The 21,878-nt window shown below is 41.2% G+C and overlaps 3 protein-coding genes and 1 long non-coding RNA gene across 5 annotated transcripts in view; 3 read left to right on the top strand and 1 right to left on the bottom strand.

The window, feature by feature from the left end:
* Positions 1 to 51: 51 nt before the first annotated feature.
* On the top strand, positions 52 to 7,194 carry LOC103146887 (aquaporin-1-like). The gene is made up of 7 exons (XM_007564981.2): positions 52 to 494; positions 2,923 to 3,015; positions 4,637 to 4,804; positions 5,410 to 5,878; positions 5,944 to 6,102; positions 6,175 to 6,255; positions 6,521 to 7,194. Exons 4-7 carry the CDS (start codon positions 5,444 to 5,446, stop codon positions 6,683 to 6,685), a joined length of 840 nt encoding a protein of 279 aa, XP_007565043.1. The 5' UTR covers positions 52 to 494; positions 2,923 to 3,015; positions 4,637 to 4,804; positions 5,410 to 5,443; the 3' UTR covers positions 6,686 to 7,194.
* LOC107837738 (uncharacterized) lies at positions 4,466 to 5,457 on the bottom strand. The gene is made up of 2 exons (XR_001663787.1): positions 5,388 to 5,457; positions 4,466 to 4,565 (listed from the first exon to the last, which is right to left on the bottom strand). It is a non-coding gene; the product is annotated as an uncharacterized LOC107837738 (long non-coding RNA).
* A 368-nt stretch (positions 7,195 to 7,562) lies between the features above and the next one.
* itga2b (integrin, alpha 2b) lies at positions 7,563 to 20,110 on the top strand. The gene is made up of 31 exons (XM_007564978.2): positions 7,563 to 7,806; positions 9,222 to 9,349; positions 9,478 to 9,578; positions 10,544 to 10,709; positions 10,774 to 10,823; positions 11,816 to 11,861; positions 12,144 to 12,263; positions 12,747 to 12,791; positions 12,863 to 12,906; positions 12,998 to 13,063; positions 13,136 to 13,188; positions 13,291 to 13,363; positions 13,777 to 13,912; positions 13,993 to 14,175; positions 14,249 to 14,294; positions 14,495 to 14,596; positions 15,506 to 15,561; positions 15,643 to 15,794; positions 15,958 to 16,071; positions 16,157 to 16,224; positions 16,437 to 16,572; positions 16,827 to 16,919; positions 17,224 to 17,303; positions 17,386 to 17,466; positions 17,542 to 17,647; positions 18,011 to 18,166; positions 18,248 to 18,331; positions 18,485 to 18,604; positions 18,709 to 18,810; positions 18,930 to 19,052; positions 19,414 to 20,110. The coding sequence occupies exons 1-31, from the start codon at positions 7,664 to 7,666 to the stop codon at positions 19,519 to 19,521; spliced, it is 3,081 nt and encodes a 1,026-aa protein (XP_007565040.1). The 5' UTR covers positions 7,563 to 7,663; the 3' UTR covers positions 19,522 to 20,110.
* Positions 20,111 to 20,779: 669 nt separating this feature from the next.
* syngr1a (synaptogyrin 1a) overlaps positions 20,780 to 21,878 on the top strand; it is a 10,475-nt gene continuing 9,376 nt past the window's right edge. Inside the window, exon 1 of one of the 2 annotated variants that reach the window (XM_016677974.1) lies at positions 20,780 to 21,115. In XM_016677974.1, coding sequence (XP_016533460.1) covers positions 21,014 to 21,115 — 102 coding nt within the window. In that variant the 5' untranslated portion in view covers positions 20,780 to 21,013. The remainder of the gene's footprint in view (positions 21,116 to 21,878) is intronic. The other variant, XM_007564977.2, reaches the window with a different exon arrangement.

Below are 21,878 nucleotides of genomic sequence, written 5' to 3'. Positions count from 1 at the left end.
TGGAAATTAATAGTTTTTATTTACATATTTACAGAAAATTATTTTTCTTTAACTCAAATTAAAAATGTATATATTTTGTATGTTTCTGTCTTGGTTCCTGCTCTGTGTGTGTGTTGTTCTTTCTGCAATGACGATTTTTCTGAGTCTTTTTACTCCAGCTAACAATTAATCGATTAGTAAATTAGTTGAAGATTATTTAAATAATCGATTAATCATGATTAATTGTTTCAGTCTGAGTCAGAATTCCAGTTTCTAACAGTCTGTACCAGTTCAGAACCAGTTCAGGACTAGTTCAGTTCACGCCAGCAGGACTGTGATTCCCCCGGTTAGCAGTGATCTGCTCAGAAAACCATACATCCCAGTTAGACGGCGCCTCTCTGGGGATTCCACCAGAAACCGAATCTCATCTCAGATCATTTGTTTCAGCTTCAGGAAAATGGGTCAGCCCGAGGAGAACCGGGCATGAATCACGTCTGACCCAGTTCCTGCTCCAGGTGTGTGTTCCTGCTGCTCATTGTGACTTTTATTAGGAACCATCTGTAAGGTGAGCTCTGGGCCATCTGGGCCGGGCTGACTCCTGGGGGGTCCACCTGCCTGACCCCGGCCTGAACCTTTAACCTGATCACACACACATTCAGAACCGGGTCAGGGTGTCCCAGTTGTGTAATGATCACATTGATTGTTGCAGCTGCTGCAGGGAACACACACACTTAAACAATCAGAGTGTTGAGTTTTTCTGAATAGCCTGCGGCGATGTTTGTTTTGGATTAAAACGACCTTTTAATTTCTATTTTTAGGTTTAGAAACTAAAAAAAAAAATTTTTAAAATAAAACTTAATTTTAGGAAAATTAATTTAAATCAAAAATACTTTATTTATCACAAAGAAAAATAAAAGTTGTCATAACTCATATCATGCAAATATTTTCAAAAAGTCGTAGTGGATGAAGATGCTATAGGGAGGAAGCATCTCCAGTAGCAGTCAGTCTTCCAACAGATCTAAAACAGCCTCTGACTGAAGACAGTTATTGTAAGTCTAATGTTTATCATGACATGCTGAGAATCTGAGCAGCAGAGACAACATTCCACAGTAAAATGTACCAGGTTACACAATCAGTTGTTCCCAAGCTTTGCTAGTCCATCTCATTTGCTTTTGCCACTCCTCTTTCTAGCCGTATGGTTAGAAAGATGTTGGAGTAGGGGATATGAGCTCCTCTTTTAGGTTGGTAGACTACCAAAAATTGTAATCAAGTTAGAGTATTTCTACTTCAACATATTTTTACTCAAAAGTAGCTAAGAGATTTCTTAAGCAAGAACATAAAAAGTATTTGGTTACAAAAAAAATACCACTAATCAAGTACTGAGTAACTAACACCAAAATACATAGTTGTGAGGAAATAATAACTCATATAAACAACATAATTACAAAGTAACAGAATCAAACATTTTTCCAAACCAGTTTCTTTTAATATACCAGTTTCAGTTTTTGAAACTTTAACAAAACACTGGAGGTGTGTGTCTGTGTCGGGGTGAAACAAGCTTGTTCCTTCAGTGAAGTTAATCACAGTGGGTAGAGTAACCAGAAAATGTATTCAAGTAAAAGTAAAAAGTACAGCGTAGTAAAAATATATTTTCTTCCAAATACTTTCTCAGTTAAATATAGTTACAACGCTACTCTGCCAATAATTAGTAACGGGTCCGAACCTGGCGGTTCGCTGAGCTGCAGATGTGAGCGTTTTAATATCTGCTGCCCTCTTCTGGACAGAACTTAAATTGCAGGACAATTTCTCTGATCCATTCATCCGTTGTATCTGATCCGGGGGCGCCAGGTCCGGAGCTTCTATCCTGCAGCTGTAAAAAGAGAGTTCAGGTGTGTTGGAGCAGGGATGCGTCTAAAGGGGGCAGGTAGAGGGTCTAATTAAGATCAATCCCCCCACCTCCAGTGACTGCTTTTCACAATGGTCGTATTTTGGGTTTTGTAGGAAAACAGAAAACAGTTTTAAAGTATTAGAAAACAGCCCTGCGATAGACTGGCGACCTGTCCAGGGTGACCCTGCCTTAGCTGGAGAGGCAGCAGCAACCCTCCCGACCCCACTAAGGGACAAGGGTGTAAAGAAAATGGATGGATGGATGGAATTAGAAAACAAGACAATGAATATTAACACATTAAAATACTTCTGTTAGTTTATAAATCACTGAACAGGTTGCCACCTGAATACATTAAAGATCTGCTGCTGTTCTGCTCTGCATCCAGAACCAGAACCAAACATGGAAAAGCAGCATTCAGCTTCTATGGACCACAAATCTGGAACCAGAAAACTGCAAAACAGCCGAAACACTGAGTTCCTTTAAATCTAAACAAAAAACTACCTGTTTAGAGTTTCTTTTGGTTAGTAACAAGTAAAACATTGATTGATTATTTAATCTATATTTGGTTGATGATTTTGATGATGGCATTTGACAAAATGTAAAGTTATTTTTTGTTTCATAATTGTTTTAAGGTGTAAAGCACTTTGAGATGCCTTATTGTACAAATAAACTTCACTTTGACTAAACACATTAGCTGAAGAAATACATTATAATACACTATAATGTGTCATAAAATAACACAATGTAGGTTTAAAAAAATAGGTAAATGGGTTTAAAACATTTAAAAGTGCACATATAAAACAATAATAGATTTTATTTATAATGCCCTTTATATCTTTAAATCTCAAAGGGCAAAAACAAAACAATCAATAATGGATAAAAATAATTGAATTAATTAATAAATAAGAGATTAAATCCAATGTCTACAAAAATGAACTAAAAAAACACAGAGGGTGTCAAATATTTAATGTAATTTTAACTTGGAATGTGTGAGAATTACAGAATTACAGAGAAAGTGTCAGATTTAACTCTGAGTTGGTTTACCTGTGTTGCAGCTGGAGGTTGGAGGAGGATTAACTCAGATGAATGCAGGAGATGCTTCGCTCCGGGATCAGGCCGCGTTCCTTCAGGATTCTGTTTCTGCCAAGGTGAGCCGACCTGCGGCTCCTCAGGACTCATCAGATATCTCTAATGGAGGGACTGAGGCAATCTGCCGACACCTGCGCTGCTAAATGTCAGCCAGTCGCACGGCTGGATGCCTCACACACCTCTCAGGTGTCTGAGCCGCTTAGAGCTCCTCTGTGTGTGTGAAACAAGCCTCTGCTCTGTTCTGAGTCTGCCAGAGTCGGGTTTTCCCGCTGAAACATCCTGCAGCTCAGCGGCTCGTCTCCAGACACGAGGACACAGAAAAAGGTTTTCATTCAAGAATCCGGGACAAACCGCAGAGAATCAGTAGCTCTGTCCTGTTTGCTGACATCCTGTCCACTTTTAGACTTTTCTTAAAGTTAGGCAGGCCGAGGTTATCCGGAGCTGTCTCTGTAGTCATGCTGCTACAGACGCAGCTGTGAGGATTTCTTCCTTTCTTCTTTTCTAGGAGGTTAATAGAAATGCACTGCAAAAACACAAAATCTTACCAAGTATTTCTGTCTAGTTTAGTGCAAATATCTTAAATAAGACCAAACTAACTCACAAGTAACTTTTCATCAAGATGTAGGAGCTCATTTTAAGTCAACAATTGCTTAATATTGAAAAATTACTAGTTCCACTGGCAGATTATTTCACTTAAAGCATGAATTTTTACCAGTGAAATAATCTGCCACTAGAACTAATAATTTTTCATCAATGTTAAGAAATTACTGACTTAAAACAAACTCTTGTTGAAAAGTTACTTTTAAGTTACTTTTGTCTTATTCCAAGTGTACCAAGACATCTGTGCTCAAAACTAGACAAAAAAAAACTTTATTTAAAAAAACCTTTTAGCAAGAACTTGTTTTAAATCAATAATTCAATAATATTATTTTTTTGTGAAAGTTCTTATAACATTTTCCCATGTTCTAAGTTATTTTTCATCAACATTAAATAATTATTAACTTAAAACAAGATCCTATATATTCCTAAAAGTTAGTTAGAAGTTGTTGTTTTTGTTTTTTTTTTTGCTTAATGTCAAGTCTACTAAGATATTTTCGCTAAAAACTAAAGAAAATACTTGGTAAGATTTTGTGTTTGCAGTGCAAGCTGTCCCCAATCAACTCTGTAAGTGAATCTGATTAAAACTGAAAATTTTATTTTTTGTCGTTTTTCAGTTTTCTGTTTGTTAGTTTATTTTATTTTTGTTGCTGCTATTTATTCTATTATCCAGTTATTTATTTTGTATATAAGTACTTCTTTTTGTTAGTCTGTGATGTTCATTGTATCTGCAGTAATTGGTGAATGAAATAATATTATTTAAAAAATTAATAAAATAAAATAAAACTGCTCCTCATCATGATGCTGCCTCTACCATGCTTCCCCTCTGGAGGATTTCAACACCGATGTGCAGTTAACACATGAACATGTGCAGCTTTTTGGGTTATTGGGGCTTTTTTTTTTTGATAAATGTTTTTAGATGTTTTATTTTGAAACTTTGCAGCCTCCTGTCCCATAGAGGGCTTCTTCTCAGGTTTCTGAGGGTGAAGGTTGGAGTTGGAGTCAGATCCACCTGAGAACAAATGTCCGTTTTAACTACAGTGAAGATGTTTCAACAAATTGATTTTTTTTTTCTCCTGACAGGTGAGATGTATCCAGGAACAATAAGTTACCTGTGTGATGACTCCGCCCACACCTGAGCCAACGCCACCCACATTAACTTTATAAAAGACAGACACTCGCACTCTGGATGTAGGAGACGTCGTTAACCTGCAGCAGCACACCTGGGATCCACCTCTCTGAAGCCGACAGGTAAGTTCTGAACCATCAGGACTTCAAGGTGTTTGGGATTTTGATCAAATAAGGAGCTCTAAATTTGAAATATTTACCTGGACCAATTATACGGGAATTTTCACACCTAGTCAGGTAAATTCAGTTCGATTGGGGATCAAAATTGCAACATTCCTTACATTTTCAGCAGCTGCTAAAAAAACAGTTCCCCTCCTGGCCTGTGGTGGCGCCTAACCAGGAACCACTGAAGGAAATGACACAAAAACTTCTGAAGAAGATACTGAACACAACTTTCTTCTTCATGAAATGACAACAACGCATTGTAGTTCACTTCCTGCGTTGTTTGGAGCGGTCTTCGGTCTGCTTGGTGTTCACATGTGCATTTAAACCGCACCAGAGTTCACTTCAACCGGACTGAGACCAAGGTCTATAGGCGGAACAGAGTTAGTTTTTATTACGCATTCACACGTCTCCAACTGAACTGGACTTTCTCAAACGGACCAGAGTTTGATTAAACCGGATTAAGCAGGTCTGGTGTGAACGCAGCCTTGGAGTTTCTCACTAGACTCCCAGCCCACCTGGATCTCACCTGTTTTGTTCTTACCTGTTACTTTTTCTCCCCACAGATGATTGTGATCAGCTGGTCCAGTCACCACTGTGATGTTTGTCTCTCGTTGTCTCCGTCTCGTCCTGCGGGACATCCTCTCCCAGTCCTGCCTGCATCACTTCCTGCTGGAGTTTGTAGGCACCGCCCTCTTCCTGACTGCCAGCCTATCAGCTGTTCTGATAAAGGCTGACCTGGGGTCGACAGGTCCGACCAATCACAGCCGTCCCCCTGAGGGTCCTCCACCACCTGGGTTCGTGGCATGTCCCCTGCAGGTTGTGTTGGTCTTTGGTCTATCCGTTGCCATGGCAGCGCTGTCCATGGGTGGAGCAGTTCACCTGAACCCCGCAGTTTCCATAGCGATGGCTCTGACCCTGAGGCTCCGCCTGTGGAGGGCAGCGCTGTACATGATTGGCCAGCTGCTGGGGGGCGTGGCCTCTTCTGCACTCCTGCTGGGGGTGATGGGAGATGTGGCACCTGCTGTGAACCAGGTGAGTGTCCCTCCGACAGCCAATCAGAGAGCATGATCCTCTCTGACTCGCCTGTATGCGTCCAGGTGTCCTCTGGCGTCCGGCTGTACCAGGCCGTCACCGTGGAAACGCTCATCACGCTCCAGCTGGTCCTTGTCGTCATGGTAACCACAGAGCTCTCTCTGCCTGAGGTGGCCACACCTCTGTTGGTCGGTCTGACTGTCAGTCTGGGACACCTGGTGGCTGTAAGTCCCGCCCACTTGTCCGCTGGCCCTTTAAGCAGCCAATCAGCCAATCAGCTTCTGTTTCCTTTTCAGGTCGGCGCCACAGGATGTGGGATGAACCCAGCGCGCTCCTTTGGTCCCGCCGCCGTCACACTCGACTTCAGGAACCACTGGGTCAGCACACACACACACACACACACAGATGCGAGTTATCATTTAATGAGTTAATCTAAAGTTTATCTTATTAATCAACTAACGATTAATTGAGCTGCTATTTTTTTAAAAAACCTCAGTTGTAACAAGAAGGCCGATAAAGAAACTACAGCAGGACAGATTTGACCCCCGGGTCTTGAGTTTCACACATGCAATAAACCATTATCTAACACCAATAGTGTAATTTTTGCATTAACTCATCCCTGATTGGTCGCTTCCATTGCAGGTGTTCTGGGCGGGGCCTATTGTGGGGGCGTGTGTGGCCGCCCTCCTCAACGACCTGCTGCTGCGGCCGCGCTGGCGTTGCCCTGGAGATTGGTGGGCGGAGCTAAAACAGCTGCATGTGCTGACAGACAAACAGCAGCAGGGGGCGCTGACACAGCTGCCGTAACACACCTGAGCAGCGAAGAAGCAACAGATCGTCCTCTTCCTCGTCGCCATCATAGTCCAGCTTTCTAAGGAGCTGGACTAAAAATCATCCCGGTCTTCTCCCTAATCTAATTCAGACTTATTCTGATTTAATAATGCTAAAAGATAAACATCTTTACCTCACACATAAGGACATCAATCCAACTCCAGCTGATTCTTAAAGAAGCAGCAACATCCAGTCCAGAACTTTATGATTTCTAGTTTTATTTTTATTATAATGTTTTCAGCATTTTATACAACTATGCATATTATGCAAAATACGCATATGTTATGCACAGAATATATTATGTGTCAGGTGTGTGTCTGAACATGATAATAATAACTGTCAAATATCCAGAAGCTTGTTGTTGCAAATAGCCGGTGCTACATTTCATGAAATATTAGTGGATGTATATGCTTCTATTTGAGCTTGTATGTATAATTTTTAACCAGTGTGGATCAAATCCTTAATAAATTTAAACCTGAGCACCCAATTTATTTATTTTTTTTTAAACGGTTGTTGGTTTTTAAATCATTATTATTATCATAATACGGGGAAATCTGCTGCTTAAAACGGCCGACAAAACAGAGGCTGAGAAATAAAATGGATTATTAACGAGTTCTTAGGGAGTATAAAAGATCAACCGAGAACGTTTTTCTTTCCAGGATGTTCCTGAACTCACCATCCACAGAAAACTGAACTCGGCAGATAAGCCAGCTTCTAGTTTTATTTTCTATCAGCAGGAAACAGCAGCTCAGAGCGTTAAACACACACCGCCAGCTGTCAGTCATCTGTCAGGACACACACACACACACACACACACACACNACACACACACACACACACACACACACACACACACACACACACACACACACACACACACACACACACACACACACAGAGTGGTGTTATAAAGGCGTGTTGAAGCATCTCTGGTTCAGTCTCCAGACAGGTGAGATGTGTGTGTTCAGGTGTGTGTGTGCGCTGCTGTGTGTCACGGCCAGTGTGTGTCTGAACCTGCTGGAAAAACCAGTGATGTTCAGTGGACCAGCAGGAAGTTTGTTTGGATTCTCCATCGACTTCCACTCTTTCAACAACACGTAAGTTCGTCACGTTACCTGATCTGTTTACCTGAAACGAAGAATAAAATCTTCATCAGGTGAGTTACAATACCTGGAAAAACATTCTCAGCCATTTTCACTGAAGATCTTCTGAGGTTTGTCTCCACTGGATGTCTTCCCCAGTGTATGCTGACTCAGTGGTTCCTTTTTATTCTCGTAACAAAATACATCGCTAAAAACTCATTTTTTAGTGTTGCCACGGATTCTCGGTTTTATTTAGTTTTGGACTTTAACTAGGCCACTACTTGATATATTTTGATCTGGAGCACATTGTAAGAAGGTGACCTCGATCCCAGCCGTCTGCGGCTTCTAACCGGTTTTCTCCAGGATTGTCCTGCGTTTAGTTTACTTCATATTTTACACTAATCTGCTCAGATTAGTGACGGTTTAATCTGAGCAGATCACATTCTTCTGCATGTTTGCTGTGTTTCTTACATGGCTTGAAGCAAACTGCAAACAGGACTTCGAAACTGGGTTCAGTTTTATCTTTTTTCTTTTGTACAAACTTTATGTCCCCAATTTATTTTCATACTTCCGTTTCTTCTATAAATGTCTCATAACTCTGGATTTATTTGGTAATTATGGCGCCATCTAGAGGCTTGCTGTGAAACTGTTGATGTGAAAACATTAGAGTCCAGATTAGAAACACTCAATACATCCTGATGAAAACACTTTCTTCTTGTTGTTGATATTGGGAGTTTGGTAAGTCAAATTCAGCTTTATTTGTGATATATTCCACATTTAACATTTTTAATGTTTTAGTTTAAAATCCATGTGGGTTTTTGTACAACTGGGTATGTTTTACCAAAACTATTGGCACGACACCACCTCTCTTGCTGATTTTGCCTAACTGACCACGGGAGGGCTTTGGTCAGAAAGCATGAAGGACATGAGTAGATTTTAAAAGGTCTAGCAATGCATTCTGGGTACAGAAAAAAATTTATTTGCTGCATGCGTCAAAGGTGAAAAATGTGAGAAGAAAGGAAACAGTCTTAATTTTCTTCAAAATAAGGGCATAAATATAAACGGCTATACTTGAACATTCAATACCCAAACCTTCAACACAGATTTTGAACTTTATTCAGCTGAATGTTTACAAAACAACCAAGTAAATTAGCGCTTTAGAATTTGTCCAGAAATATTAATTCAGTGGAAGCTAAGTGCGCTAAATGTTTTCAACTTTAGCAAAAAACAATAAAGTGCTAACTGAAGAATTAGCTCCGCTCTTAGCGCATTAGCTCTGGGTGTAACTGTGATAGTACCAGATCTATCACAATTAGATCTGGAGGGTGAATGAGACGAATAGAGAAGATTCAGATGTGCAAACTGCCGGTGCTCACCGAGAGGTCAGGTCATTTACGGCTGGAAGGAGCTCAGATGCTTTGGTTCTGCAGGTTCTTCGTTGTGATTGGAGCTCCCAAAGCCAACACCAGCCAACCCGGGGTGACAGAGGGAGGGGGCGTGTTTCTGTGCACCTGGTCACCTGATGGAGCCTGTGACATCATCGACTTTGACCTGACAGGTGAGTTTATGATTTGTTCTGCCCAGAATGTATTTAGGAAATTCTGAATGCTTGGACCAGAAATGACCCGTCAGATTTTTACACCTGATGTTCTGATGTTTCCTGCCTCACTCTCCTGTCCTTCACAGGTGATGAGGAGCACAGCCTCTCAGGTCTCAGGTTTCACTCCTTTAAGAGCGGGCAATGGTTTGGAGCTTCTGTTCGCTCAGTCAGCAGCAGATACCTGCTGGTGAGAGAACACTGGGTTCAAAACCTTTTCCACAACATGACCCCCCAACCGGCGTTAACTCCTGACGGACAATACGACAAAATATGTTCAAGAAACGTTTAATTTTTCATTTGTTTTCCTCACTTTTATTTACAATCCAGTAATTATTACTCTAATGTAGCTTCTAATTTTAGTTAGCAATGAGGTCTTAAGTGGAAATTTTTGTCTGATAATGAATTATGACTTCATGAATGTGATGTTGAATATATTACCAGTTAAAATTTTACAATTACCAATTTCTAACAGAATTGGCGTCAAACGTTTGTGGAACAAAAATGTTCATTTGTGCTGCTGTCATTTTAAAGATATTAATAGATATTTCAAGAGATTATAAAAGGTCAACCAGACTCTCACCTTCTTCAAATCAGGCAAAACTGGAGTCAACAACTCGTCTATGCTTATGCAGCAAAAAATGTTTTTTGTGCTGCTTTTGCCTAGAAGATATTAATGAAAGTTTAAAGGTCAAAAGGTCAACCAACTTCTCATACATCACCCAAATCCAACAACATTGGTGTCAATCAACTCGATTATGTTTGTGCCGGTTCGTGCAGCCAAAAACATTTGTTTGTGCTGCTCTTATTTTGAAGATTAATGAAAGTTTAAAGGTCTCTCCGAACATCACCCAAATCTAACAAAATTGGTGTCAAATTTCTGTGCTCGTTTGTGCAGAAATTTTTTTATTTGGTTTGTGCTGCATTTATTTTGAAGATTCTGTTGATGACATCTTTTTACCACTGGAAAGATTTTAAATGCATTTTTTTCCTCATCTTCCATCCAGCTTTCTGAGGACCTCTAGCGCCCTCTGGCGGCCTCATTTTGAAAAACACTGCACTACAACATGACTGGCACCTTCGACTCAGCAGGACTTGTGATTTGTGATGTTTTTAACGGAAATAAAGACTTCCTGTGTGTTTCTCCATTTCCAGGCGTGTGCGCCACTCTTTCATTGGAACGTCAACCAGCAAGAGGCAGAGTCAGGGAAAACACCTGTGGGAAATTGTCTCCTATTGGACCAAATGACCTGGAGCGCCACACCTTTCTCTCCCTGCAGAGGAACCTTGATGGAGAACGACTACACGCAGAGGAGCAACAGTAAGGAAGGAAAACCTTAAACCGTAAACTGTCTGAAAGGCTGAGACTGTCTTTTGTTGTCTAGGAAACGATCAGCGCTACTGCGAGGTTGGCTTCAGCGCCGACATCACCAAGGTGATGTGGTCTTCCTGTTTCCTTTCTAGGATTCGGACGTTCATTAGAGTTGTGTAGTAACTAGTTACATTTACTCAATTAAATTTACTTGAGTAACCTTTCTGAAAAGAAAAAAATAGTTTTAGGATTGTTTTTACTACGGTGCACTTTTTACTTTTACCTTCGTAGTTTTATTTTTGAAGTATTTCTACTCTTACTTGAGTAAAAAGTCTGGATTTCTACCCACTGAATAAAAAACAAACATGTTTTAAGCAAAAATTCACCAGACACAGACACACACCTGCAGTTTTTGTTAAAGTTTCATACGTTTTTTATTTTTTATTTAAAGTGATTTAGAAACATTGTCTTTTGCCTGATTTTATTTTTTTGTTTCTTACATGAATTATTGTCATTTTTGTCTTTAAAATAGCCACATTTCAATAATATTTTGATTATGTAATTTTTAAATATTAAATAATTAATTTTATTAGTTAGACTTTTTACAAAATACTTTTGACTTGAGTGAAAATATGTTGAGGTGGAACTTTTAGTTGAGTACAACTTTTGGTTTTTCTACCCACCTCTGATGTTCATGTAATCTTAATTAAAGTTTCATAAGTTTTTAAGGATTTCTGTAGAATTTTATGAGTTTTTCTTTCGATTTTAGCATCTTTTCCTCTCAGTCTCGGTCCAGGATATACCTGACCAGTTCCATCAGCTGAAAACTTTTCACTCAACAAATGATCAGATGAAGGATCTGGACTTGCTGCACGTTTATAAAGACTTGATTTCAGATGCTGTTCGTCTACTGGAAAGAACTTTTTGAGTCTGAAACGGTTTTATCCTCAATTTGTCCAGTTTTTCCAAGGAATTTTAGAGAATTGTGTCTTGGAGTAACTTTAAAAGATATAAAGAAAAATTTGCTTCCTAAGAATGAAGCTATAAAGAAACTGAGGATGTATCTAAACCTTTAAACAGGACTGATGATGCTAACTTTAGCCCTCTGTGTTTAGGACGGTCGGTTGGTGCTTGGAGCTCCAGGAAGCTTCTACTTCCAGGGTGAGGGAGACCTCTGCTGGCTGGTGGTTGTAACTACATCAGTTTACAAATGGTATTGGGGAAAGTTTCCTGTTCAGGCTGAACGGTGTGACTAAGGATAATTAAATATCTGAAGTTAATCCAGCAGTATAGCCTCAAGAAGACCACTTTAACAGCAATAAACAGTTATTTTAATCAACTGGATGTGAGTGAACATGAAACAGGGTGCAGAAATCCTGCCGTTAGAGTGACGCCTTTAAGTACAATGATTTTCTATAAGGTTTTACTCACTGCGGATTTCAGGTCAGGTGATCACAGTGGGTGTCAGTGACATCATCAAAAGTGGACTGAGCAATGGACCCATCCAGTATGTGGCTGGAATCCACCAGTCAAATGAGCAGGGAGATTACGACCTTTACCGAGGTGAGGACACATTATGCTGAAATCCTTTGAAAAAGTGCTTTTATTCTGAAAGGCTGGGCTTTGGTATTTAAATAGATTTTTTAGTAAAGGGATGTAAGATTGTTTATGAACTGTCAAAAAGTTCACAAAAGTACCATCAAAAACCTGAAACATACTGTATTTCATGTGGTAATCAGATTTTATTTTGAAGGGCTGACGATATTTATGCAAATCTCCCAGCAGAAAGAGACCAGTGTTTTGAAACTAGAACAGAATGTTCCAGATAATCTTTAAAACTGCACAAAGAAATATCTGCATCTGAAGGTTTTTAGCAGAAGACAGTTTCTTCAGATGTCTTTATGGAAGCGCAAAGTCATATGAGAAAAACTAAAAAGTTGTTTTTTTGATTCTGAAAGTCTTTCCTGCTCTGTTGTGCAGCACATATTGTAGTTATTTTCTAAAAACAGATGAAGTGTAATTTATTTCTACACATCTGTTTGTCAGGTTACTCGGTGGCCAGTGGTTTGTTGACCGGAGACAAAATAACAGGTAAGTAAATCTAGTCTAATCTAATCTAGTGTGATTTTTCTTTTCCTAACCTTTTTGCTTGTATTCACCAGATTATGTGGTCGGGGTTCCAAATGACAGGAACACGGCAGGAACAGTAAGTTTTTCCCATGTTGTTTGGGTTGTAGTGAACTGACTCTGATGAAGGCGATGCTCAGTGAGACTCTAATGTTGGTCTGCTCTACCAGGTGAAGATCTATGACGGCAGGAGGGCCGGCTCTCTGACAGTTCACTACACCTTCCCAGGGACTCAGGTGAAAACTCAAACTGTTCTGCTCTGTTTGGATGCTGATGAACTGGAGCTAAGATGTCTCTGTCTCCTGCAGGTGGCGTCCTACTTTGGTCACAGCGTCGCCGTGGCGGATGTCAACAGTGATGGGTGAGAAGGAACACATCTGGCAGATTTACTGTTTTTCTGAAAAGATGGAGGCTGGATCCATTTTCTGGTGTGACTTTGGCTGTGTTGTTGGTTTTGGTGCAGTCTGGACGATGTGCTGATCGGAGCTCCTCTCTTCATGGACAGAGTGATGGGGCAGCTGCAGGAAAGAGGGCAGGTCTGAACACCGAGTCCAAGTCATCCTTAAGTCTCATGTTTCAGTCTGTCTGTCTGTCAGCTTTTCGGTGTCTTTGCTGTTTTATTTCAAAATGCTTCACAGGCAATAGTCTTCAACCTCATTCGCATTGACTGGTTTGAACAAACATCCTTAGTTATGTCCTTTTCGTCATCCATCCATCCAGGGTAATGATACTTTCCAGCTCATTCTGGAGTATCACAACGTATTCTCCTGTAGTCTGTCCAGAATCTTCATGGTCCAACCCATGGTCCCTTTCCAGTGGGATGTTCTTGGGAAATCTCCAAAACAATGCATTTGATATTCTTGACCTTATCAACAGACATGCTGAGTTTTAAGTGAATTTCTTTGCTTGTTTCAGGATAAACCGTCAATCTGAATGTTTCTTTGTTCAGGTCCTTTTATACCTGCAGAAGAAAAAGTCCTCCTTCTCCTCACAGCCTGACCAATCACTGATCGGTCAGTCAATCTATGGCCGCTTTGGCTCCGCCCTCTCCGTGCTGGGTGACCTGGACATGGATGGTTACCAAGGTAACCAAATATCCAGCTTCTCAACATAATAAACCTTCTAGCTTCAGGGGGCTAATCCAATGCTACCCCTCTGTGTGCAGACATTGCTGTTGGGGCTCCATGGTCAGATGGAGGTGGTGGCCAGGTGTTTATCTACCTGGGCAACAGCAACGGCCTGTCAGCTACACCCTCGCAAATTATTAACAGCCCATTATTTAGCAGCAGCTCAGCATTTGGATTTTCTCTCAGGTCAGGTGTGGATCTCGATGGGAACGGATACCCAGGTATGTTCAGGAGCTCCGGCTTATTGCTTAATAATTACTGATCAATAACCAGCTGCTGCTTGTGTGTTTGCAGATCTGCTGGTTGGAGCGTGGGCTGCAGACCAAGCCTTTCTCTACAGGTTTCTCTTCAGTTTAAATTTTTTACAAAAGAACTTTATGTTTTAAACCGCTAACATTGAGTAAGGTTATTTAATAAGGTCATTGTCAATAGTCCAGTTTTGATTGTCTGATAAGCCCTTGTGTTTTCTCCTTCCCCATAAGGAAAACTGCCTTCAGTGTTGCTACTTCACTCCAGTAAACTTTGGGTTTGTGTGTTCAGGTCTCAGGCTGTGATCCGGTCCAGAGTTTCTGTCTCACTGCTACCAGACTTCCTGAATCCAGATGTTAAACTGTGTCATCACAAAACCACACCAGTTTCATGGTAATTAAGCAACTATTCAAGAGTTTTCATCAACTTGGACTTTTAAACCAAGAACCACAAACTTTACTCAGTTTGTCTAAAGTCAGGTGCTCCTGGCCAGGTTTGAGGGAAAATTGTGATAATTCTGCTCAGTCAATTTTAAACCATGACAGTTCAGTACAATCCAAGGCTCCACAATCACATGTTAGTACATGCAGTTAGTTTCTGATTGGTTTGACCTTTGCCAGTGTAAGGTTTTTAAATACCTTCTCATTGCCCAGTTCTGTTTCCAGTTTAGACTTGGTTTAATCTAATGATACAAGAGTCTTGGTTCAGAACAAGCCACATGAATTGCCAACTGAACATCTCTCAGCATACACATGTGGGGATTTATCTAGCTCAGAGATCGATATCCAATGTAGATGTAGGTAAATTCAAACTCTTGTGGATAAGAAACAGATAAACCACCTCAAGAATCTTCTGGAAACCAGTTCTGTTACTTCAAGCACCAGTTCTATCAATAGTTAGATTTTCTGAATATCTGTTGAGGCCTTATTGTCTAAAGATCAGTCTCTTTTTACGTTCCCTTAACTCATATAGTCAGTGTTTTCATGAAAAGAGGCATTTCTACACTTTAACCAGAGCTGACAAAGCTAAAACTTCTCTGAAACAAAAATGTAAACTCAGCTTCCCTGCAGTAGGTGATGGGAGGTTTATTCCTGTATATATTTCCTACATGAGTATCAGTGTAAGTATCTAAAATGCTCTTTGTGCAGAGATAACCCATTTGAGTGTTAAAGATGTTAGAATGAGCTTCAATATAAAGTCATATGTCATCTGCATATCGTTAAATGTCAGGATGTTATTATTTTTTGCAGAGAAGAAATATCTGATAAATCTATCTGCATTTCTGTTGGTGTATCTCCTCAGTTTTGCTGTCCGAATGTGTGTCCATGTCTCTGGTCACAGAATCCCTCAGCAGACAGGTAAAGGTGTCTTTAGGGGTATTTCAGAATATGTTAATGTCAGTAATATAATTCTGTCTGTCTGCTGGCTGGTGGTGGCAGCTCTAAGAGGGGAGCTACACCTGGACACGATGAAGCAGCCACTGGCACGAAGAACTCTGCTGCTGTCAAACAATCAGCCTCAGACATCAATGGAGCTGTTTGTGGAGAGGCAGGTGGGCCTGGCCTGTACCAATCACACGGCATACCTGAGGGTGAGTGGACAAACTAATTACATGAGCTCAGTCACACCTGTATCTGCTACAGGTGGAATCAATGTTGTAGAGACCTGAGCTCTTTGAATTGTCACATCATGGAGACAAGGTTTGATAGTAATGTTGGTGCAGAATCTTTACACTGTTCTGTTTGTGTGTTTAGTCTGAAGAAGAAGTTCGGGATAAACTGAGTCCGATCTTCATCACTGCTGAGATCAGCCTCCTCATCCCTACCCAGAATGCTCTGCTGCATGGTCAGACACACTCAACAGTCCAGGTGAGGCAGCCTACTTCCTGCCAGAGGAGGAACTGAACCCAGGACCAGAGTTTAAAGATAACCACAGTGTCTGTGTGTCTTGTAGAGCCGTTTGATTCTGGACTGTGGGGATGATAACATTTGCATTCCTGACCTGAAGCTGAGCGCTAAACCGTGAGTCAACAGGATATTGATGAGAAAATCCACTGAGAATTTCAGTAATTGGAAGGCAGCCTGCAAAATACTTACACATAAAGACGGAACAGCCACAGAAATAACTATATCATCAGCATATAAATGCATCCCTGATTTAAATCTGCTATGTGGTTAAAGAACTGAAGTGCTGACATATTGTTTTGTGTGTGTCTCATGGTGTGTGATATTAGTGTGTCAGACAGCGTGTTGATCGGAGACGATCAGTCCCTGTTGTTGTTGGTATCGGCTACAAACGATGGCGAGGGCGCGTATGAGACCGAGCTGGTGGTCCAACTCCCTGAACACACACACTTCCAGAGCTGTCAGGTGAGAGCTCTGGAGGGCGCTGGCCAGCTGGTGAAGGCCAGCATGCTGTTCATCAACTGACATTGATGTTATTGATGACATTGATTTTATTGATGATTCTGGCTTGTAGATCAGGAATCAGGGCCCCAGTTCTGTCAATGCCCGACTGACTGTGGACTTCCCTTCTACCTGGCGACATCACTTCCTGATATACTGATAAAAATGAACCACTTCAACAGCCAATAAGAACAGTCCTGTCGGGTTTTACTTTGCAGGGTGAAAACCGACTGGTGTGTGTTCAGAGGAAAGAAAACCAGACGGTTGTTGTCACCTGTGACCTCGGGAACCCAATGAAACACAGACAGAAAGTGAGTGAATCTCCAATTCCTCTAAACCAGAGGTGGATCAGTTTCAACCTAAAGGTTTCAAACATCTGATTCAAATCATAAAATTATCTTCCAAATGTGGTTAAGAAGGAAAACATCTAAAAGATGCAGAACTTCAGACCTGGAGGTTTGGAGTTGCTAACCTCTGCTGTAAGAGCTGTAGCACTCAATCTGCTAAGCAGAGTCTAATCTTCAGTCCAGTGGGATTGGAGTCAAACCAAGCCCTATAAGAGGAAATCGTAGGCGAAGAACAATCCTTTAGTGATTGTGGCTCCTTTACCTGCAGATCCAGACTGGTCTTCTCTTCAGCGTTGGAAACCTGGAGGAGGTGGAGAGTCACATCACCTTCAGCCTAAGAATACGAAGGTACAAACTCCGCTGGTACCTGGGTTTACTGCTGAAAGCTCATATTCCTTTGTCTTACTCTCTGGCCACCTTTCTGTACCAGTAAGAACTCTGTGAACTCCAGCAGTAACCATGTGACAGTGAAGGTTCAGGTGAAGGCTGAGGCCACGCTGGAGATCAGAGGGTATAACTCAAAACTTTTCTGGATATAACACCAGATATCCAGATTGACTGCAGTAAGGTCTTGGTTTCTCTGCAGGGGGTCCGTCCCTCCAGAAATCCTCTTGCCCCACCCGGACTGGCAGCCTGTAGGTAACCCTGGAAGTCTGGAGGAAGTCGGGCCACTGATGGAGCACGTGTATGAGGTAAGGTTAACGCCTGGTAATGAGGGATATTAACAGGACTTGAAAGAAACAAGACCAGCATTGGACACAGCTCATAAAACTGATTTGGTGGGAGGTTATCCAGTTCAGAGAATCAGGCCTGGTCAGGTAGACTTCAGGTGAACATTTCTGCCATGTCTTGTTGAGAACCCACTGCTTGATGTTGCTTTGACTTATCTTTGGAGGCATTAGGACCTGAACATGAGGTAGAGCAGTAGGAGCTCTGCTGGTTTGCTGCTGGAAGTCCAGGTTCTGGTGGATCTGAACCTCCAGTCACCAGCTGGTGAAGGCCCAACATGCTGTTCATCAACTGACATTGATGTTATTGATGATTCTGGTTTGTAGATCAGGAATCAGGGCCCCAGTTCTGTCAATGCCCGACTGACCATGGACTTCCCTTCTACCTGGCGACATCACTTCCTGCTCTACGTCATCTCCACCCCGTCAGAAGAGTCCTTGAGTTGTCAGACAGTGAACACATCAGAGGTGATGCCTTTAGAGGTAAAACAACGTCACGTTACTTTTTATTAATTAACCCTCACCTGTCTACAGCTCACCTGTCTTACTTTCACCTGTCTACAGCTTGTAGGTAATGCCAGTCTTGCTGCAGTTTCTCAACCCATCCAGCAGGAGGAGACAAACTCACTCAGACAAACCATCCATGTGGTGAAAACAGTTTTGCTCCTTTATAGTCGCTTTATGAAAGTCACTAATCTGTGATAACTCCTTCCTCTGCACACCTGAACACACCTTCAAGTTACTAAGAAATATTACAGGTGTGCGTTTCTCTGATCTGAGGCTGAGTTATGTTTGTTTCAGAACTGCAGCAGCAGTGAGACGGGGTGTGTCCGGTTTGAGTGTGATGTCATGGATTTGGGGCGGGGCTTTAGCGCCGTGGTAAAAATCTCAGCTCGACTTAATTTGCACACACTCACACAGGTATGTATGAACACACACACACACACACACACACACAGACACACACACACACACACACACATGCAGGTGAGGGTTCTGTTGTCATTTTGTGTTTTGTCCTTCAGACCTCCTACCTGAACTATGACCTAATTTCATCTGCCTTTTATGATGTCATCAGCGCACCTTCAAAGGTCCAACCACTGCTGCTTACGAGTGGACACACACAGGTAATCAATAACCATTAAATCAATAAATAATATCCAGCAGAACCCAGAAGTGTGTGTGTGTGTGTGTGTGTGTGTGTGTGTGTGTGTGTGTGTGTGTGTGTGTGCGCGCGCGCGCGCAGGCTCAGCTCAGTGTGGTGTGGCGTTCTCCTGATGGAGAGAAACCTGTTCCTATTGGCTACATCATTCTGTCAATCATCTTTGGACTCCTCCTCCTCTGCCTGCTCTGCTTCATCTTCTGGAAGGTATCAATCAATCAATCAATCAATCAATCAATCAATCAATCAATCAATCAATCAATCAATCAATCAGTTTGCTTTTCAGCAGGTTCCCTTATTATGTTTAATTAATGAGTTTCTAATTGAATCTGATGTTTTGGTTTTATTTTTGGTTTAAGCTGTTGCTCTGACCTTTGACCTTCTGTTCAGTCAGAAGGTTTTGGTGCAGAACTTGGTGGCGGTGAAGCTCACAGTATTGTTTTTAAGTTGTTCTCCACATGACAAGTCCACACCCCCTCCGTCTTGTTAGGGTTTCCTCCGTCTTTATGTGTGTGTGTGTGTTTGTGTGTGTGTGCGTGCGTGCGTGTTTGTGTGTGTGTGTGTGTAGCTGGGCTTCTTCAGGCGCACCAGACCCCCCACTGATGATGATGATGATGGTGGTGGTGAAGACGATGGAGAGCAGCAACTGGCTGAGGAGAGTCACATGACTGAGTAACACGTCTTCGCCTGAAGCTCCAACCAGCTCTTCATGCCTTACAAAATGTTTCACTGTTGCTTTAAACGATCAGCCCTAAATAATTGAGCTCAGAGATCCGATTGGTCCAGATGCTCCTAGCAGAACCCCTCACTCTCAGGCATGAAACTTACTCTCATTTTGTTCTTTGGATACAACCCACAATGCAACTGTGACTTATTTAAGTGAATGATATTACATTGCTTATGAAGTAAACTTTGAAAGTATGTATTAAGACGTATATTTTGTGTTTGCTTGTATCAGTTTTATATTTAACCATTTTTCCATCTTTATCATTTCTTTTGTTCATTAATTGTGATAAAACACAAAAGCCAAAAGTCAGACAGTTACAGTCACTCTGATCTGCCTGCAGCATTTTATTAAATTCTCGTTTTATGACATAAGTGAATAAAACTGGAATGAAGTGAATGAATGTACTGTCATTTTATTGACTGTATGAGCTGTTGTCACTGATTTTAACCACCAGATGGCAGTGTTTTTCTCAAGATGTCTATTGATTTGTCTATGTGTGTTGGGTTGGACTGAATAAATAACTGCATTTATCTATGACAGCTTTCTCAGTCACTTTTGTGTGTTTTTTAGAACAATTGGTAAAAACTGAACGACCTAGTTGCCCACCTCTAAAGGTTTCTCCTGATCAAAATGGGCAGTTTTTTCCTAAAAAAAAAAAAGTGTCTGTATCGGTCATCAGGAAGAATGGTCCTGACACTATTTTATGAACACACGTCTTTGTCATGGAAGTCTGATCTTGCAGACACAAAATATGACGTGAAATATGGATGCTTCACATTTTACTGCAAATACTCTTTAACGTTCTGATTTGCTTACAGTATTATTCAAAAGCAAAGTACAAAAATATTGCACATTAGAAGTGGATCTGAACATCCACATATGCAGTGTTGTAAATCGTACTTGAACCTGACTTTACCTTTCTACAAACACTGTCTTTGAGAACTTTGAACAGGTTTCCATATTCTTTATGGTTCTCAGGATCCTCTATCTTGCATGTTTAAGATGTATCACCAGATGTGACTTGTTCTTTATTCAATGCTAATTCATGTAAAATATCTAAAATAGTAACAAAATATCTGATTAAAGTTGTGTTAGACTACGCCTCTTTCAGTCTGATTGGGTGGTTGTAACCACAGCCTGAACCCATGATGCATGTTCCTGTGTGATTGGTGGAGCTGGTTGAGTCTTCAGCCTGTCAGACAGTACTGAGGGAAGAAAAGCCCTGAAGGGAGGATGAGGAGGATTAGAGCAGATTACTGAGCATTTTATAACAGCAGACAAGAGGAAGAAGAAAGCACAAACACCAGTTAGGAGATAAATCCTGACCAACTGGGTAAACTGGTCCAAACTGATGCAGTAAACTGGGACCAGCCTCTCAGAACAGACTCTAGGAGGAAGGTCGAACCGCTGTGAGCTGGTCTGGGGTCAGCAGGCAGCGTGGATGGACGGATTCCAGGCATATGGAGCGGGGAAGGCCGGCGGCACCTTCGATCCCCTGACCTTCATCAGGCAGCCTCAGACCATCATCAGGATCCTCTGCTGGGTGAGGCTCACGATGGTTTGGTTTGGTTCCCAAGTTTACTGAGTGGCTAGTCCTGGCGGGATTTCATTGGTCAGTTATGGGAGGTCACGCTCTGATTGGTCGGTTTGCCTCATCGTCCAAACTAAAGCTAAGAGTTTCTGAACATCTGTAAACAAGTGTGGACTGCAGAACATCAAAAATGTTTAACTGAATTACTGTCCAATCGCAATGCATGATGGTTCCTGAAGCGGGCGGATGGATGGATGGATGGATGGATGGATGGATGGATGGATGGATGGATGGATGGATGGATGGATGGATGGATGGATGGAATTATTCTAAGAGCAACTATTTATCTCTTTCAGATAAATAATCTTCTAATTTTAATTTTGCTGGTTGATAACCTGTCCCAGAATTTATTGTATTAAACAATATTGTTGTTTTGAGACCATTTTCAAGTAATATAATGGTAATAATGGTAATTAGACATCATGAAAGATTTCTGATTGATTTATTTAATAATGTGTTTGTACCAGATTTAACAATCACTGGGGTAACACTTTATTTGAAGGGGGGTGAATAAGACTGTAATGACACTTTCATAAACATAACACCTGTTATGAACATGAGTAAGCCTTTATGAATACTTATGACTGTTGTCATAAAGCGTCATTTGGTAAATTATGACACTTTTAATCAGGGCCGTGCAGAGACCACTAAAAGGGCAGGTGCTCAAAAAAAAAAGGGCCCATCTTACAGCATTCTAGGACAGAATATTAACAAA

This window comes from Poecilia formosa, unplaced genomic scaffold, assembly GCF_000485575.1.
Source record: "Poecilia formosa unplaced genomic scaffold, Poecilia_formosa-5.1.2 Scaffold170, whole genome shotgun sequence".
NCBI classification, from domain to species: Eukaryota; Metazoa; Chordata; class Actinopteri; order Cyprinodontiformes; family Poeciliidae; genus Poecilia; species Poecilia formosa.
Note: the sequence above shows the minus strand (reverse complement) of the source record. Positions and strands in the feature narration are given on the sequence as shown.

Coding starts and splice junctions, on each gene's coding strand:
- LOC103146887 (XM_007564981.2), top strand. CDS start 5,444: ATGTTTGTCTCTCGTTGTCTCCGTCTCGTCCTGCGGGACATCCTCTCC. Junction 5,879..5,943: donor TGGCACCTGCTGTGAACCAG/GTGAGTGTCCCT, acceptor GTATGCGTCCAG/GTGTCCTCTGGCGTCCGGCT. Junction 6,103..6,174: donor GTCTGGGACACCTGGTGGCT/GTAAGTCCCGCC, acceptor TTTCCTTTTCAG/GTCGGCGCCACAGGATGTGG.
- itga2b (XM_007564978.2), top strand. CDS start 7,664: ATGTGTGTGTTCAGGTGTGTGTGTGCGCTGCTGTGTGTCACGGCCAGT. Junction 14,597..15,505: donor AAAACCACACCAGTTTCATG/GTAATTAAGCAA, acceptor GTATCTCCTCAG/TTTTGCTGTCCGAATGTGTG. Junction 16,920..17,223: donor CAATGAAACACAGACAGAAA/GTGAGTGAATCT, acceptor CTTTACCTGCAG/ATCCAGACTGGTCTTCTCTT.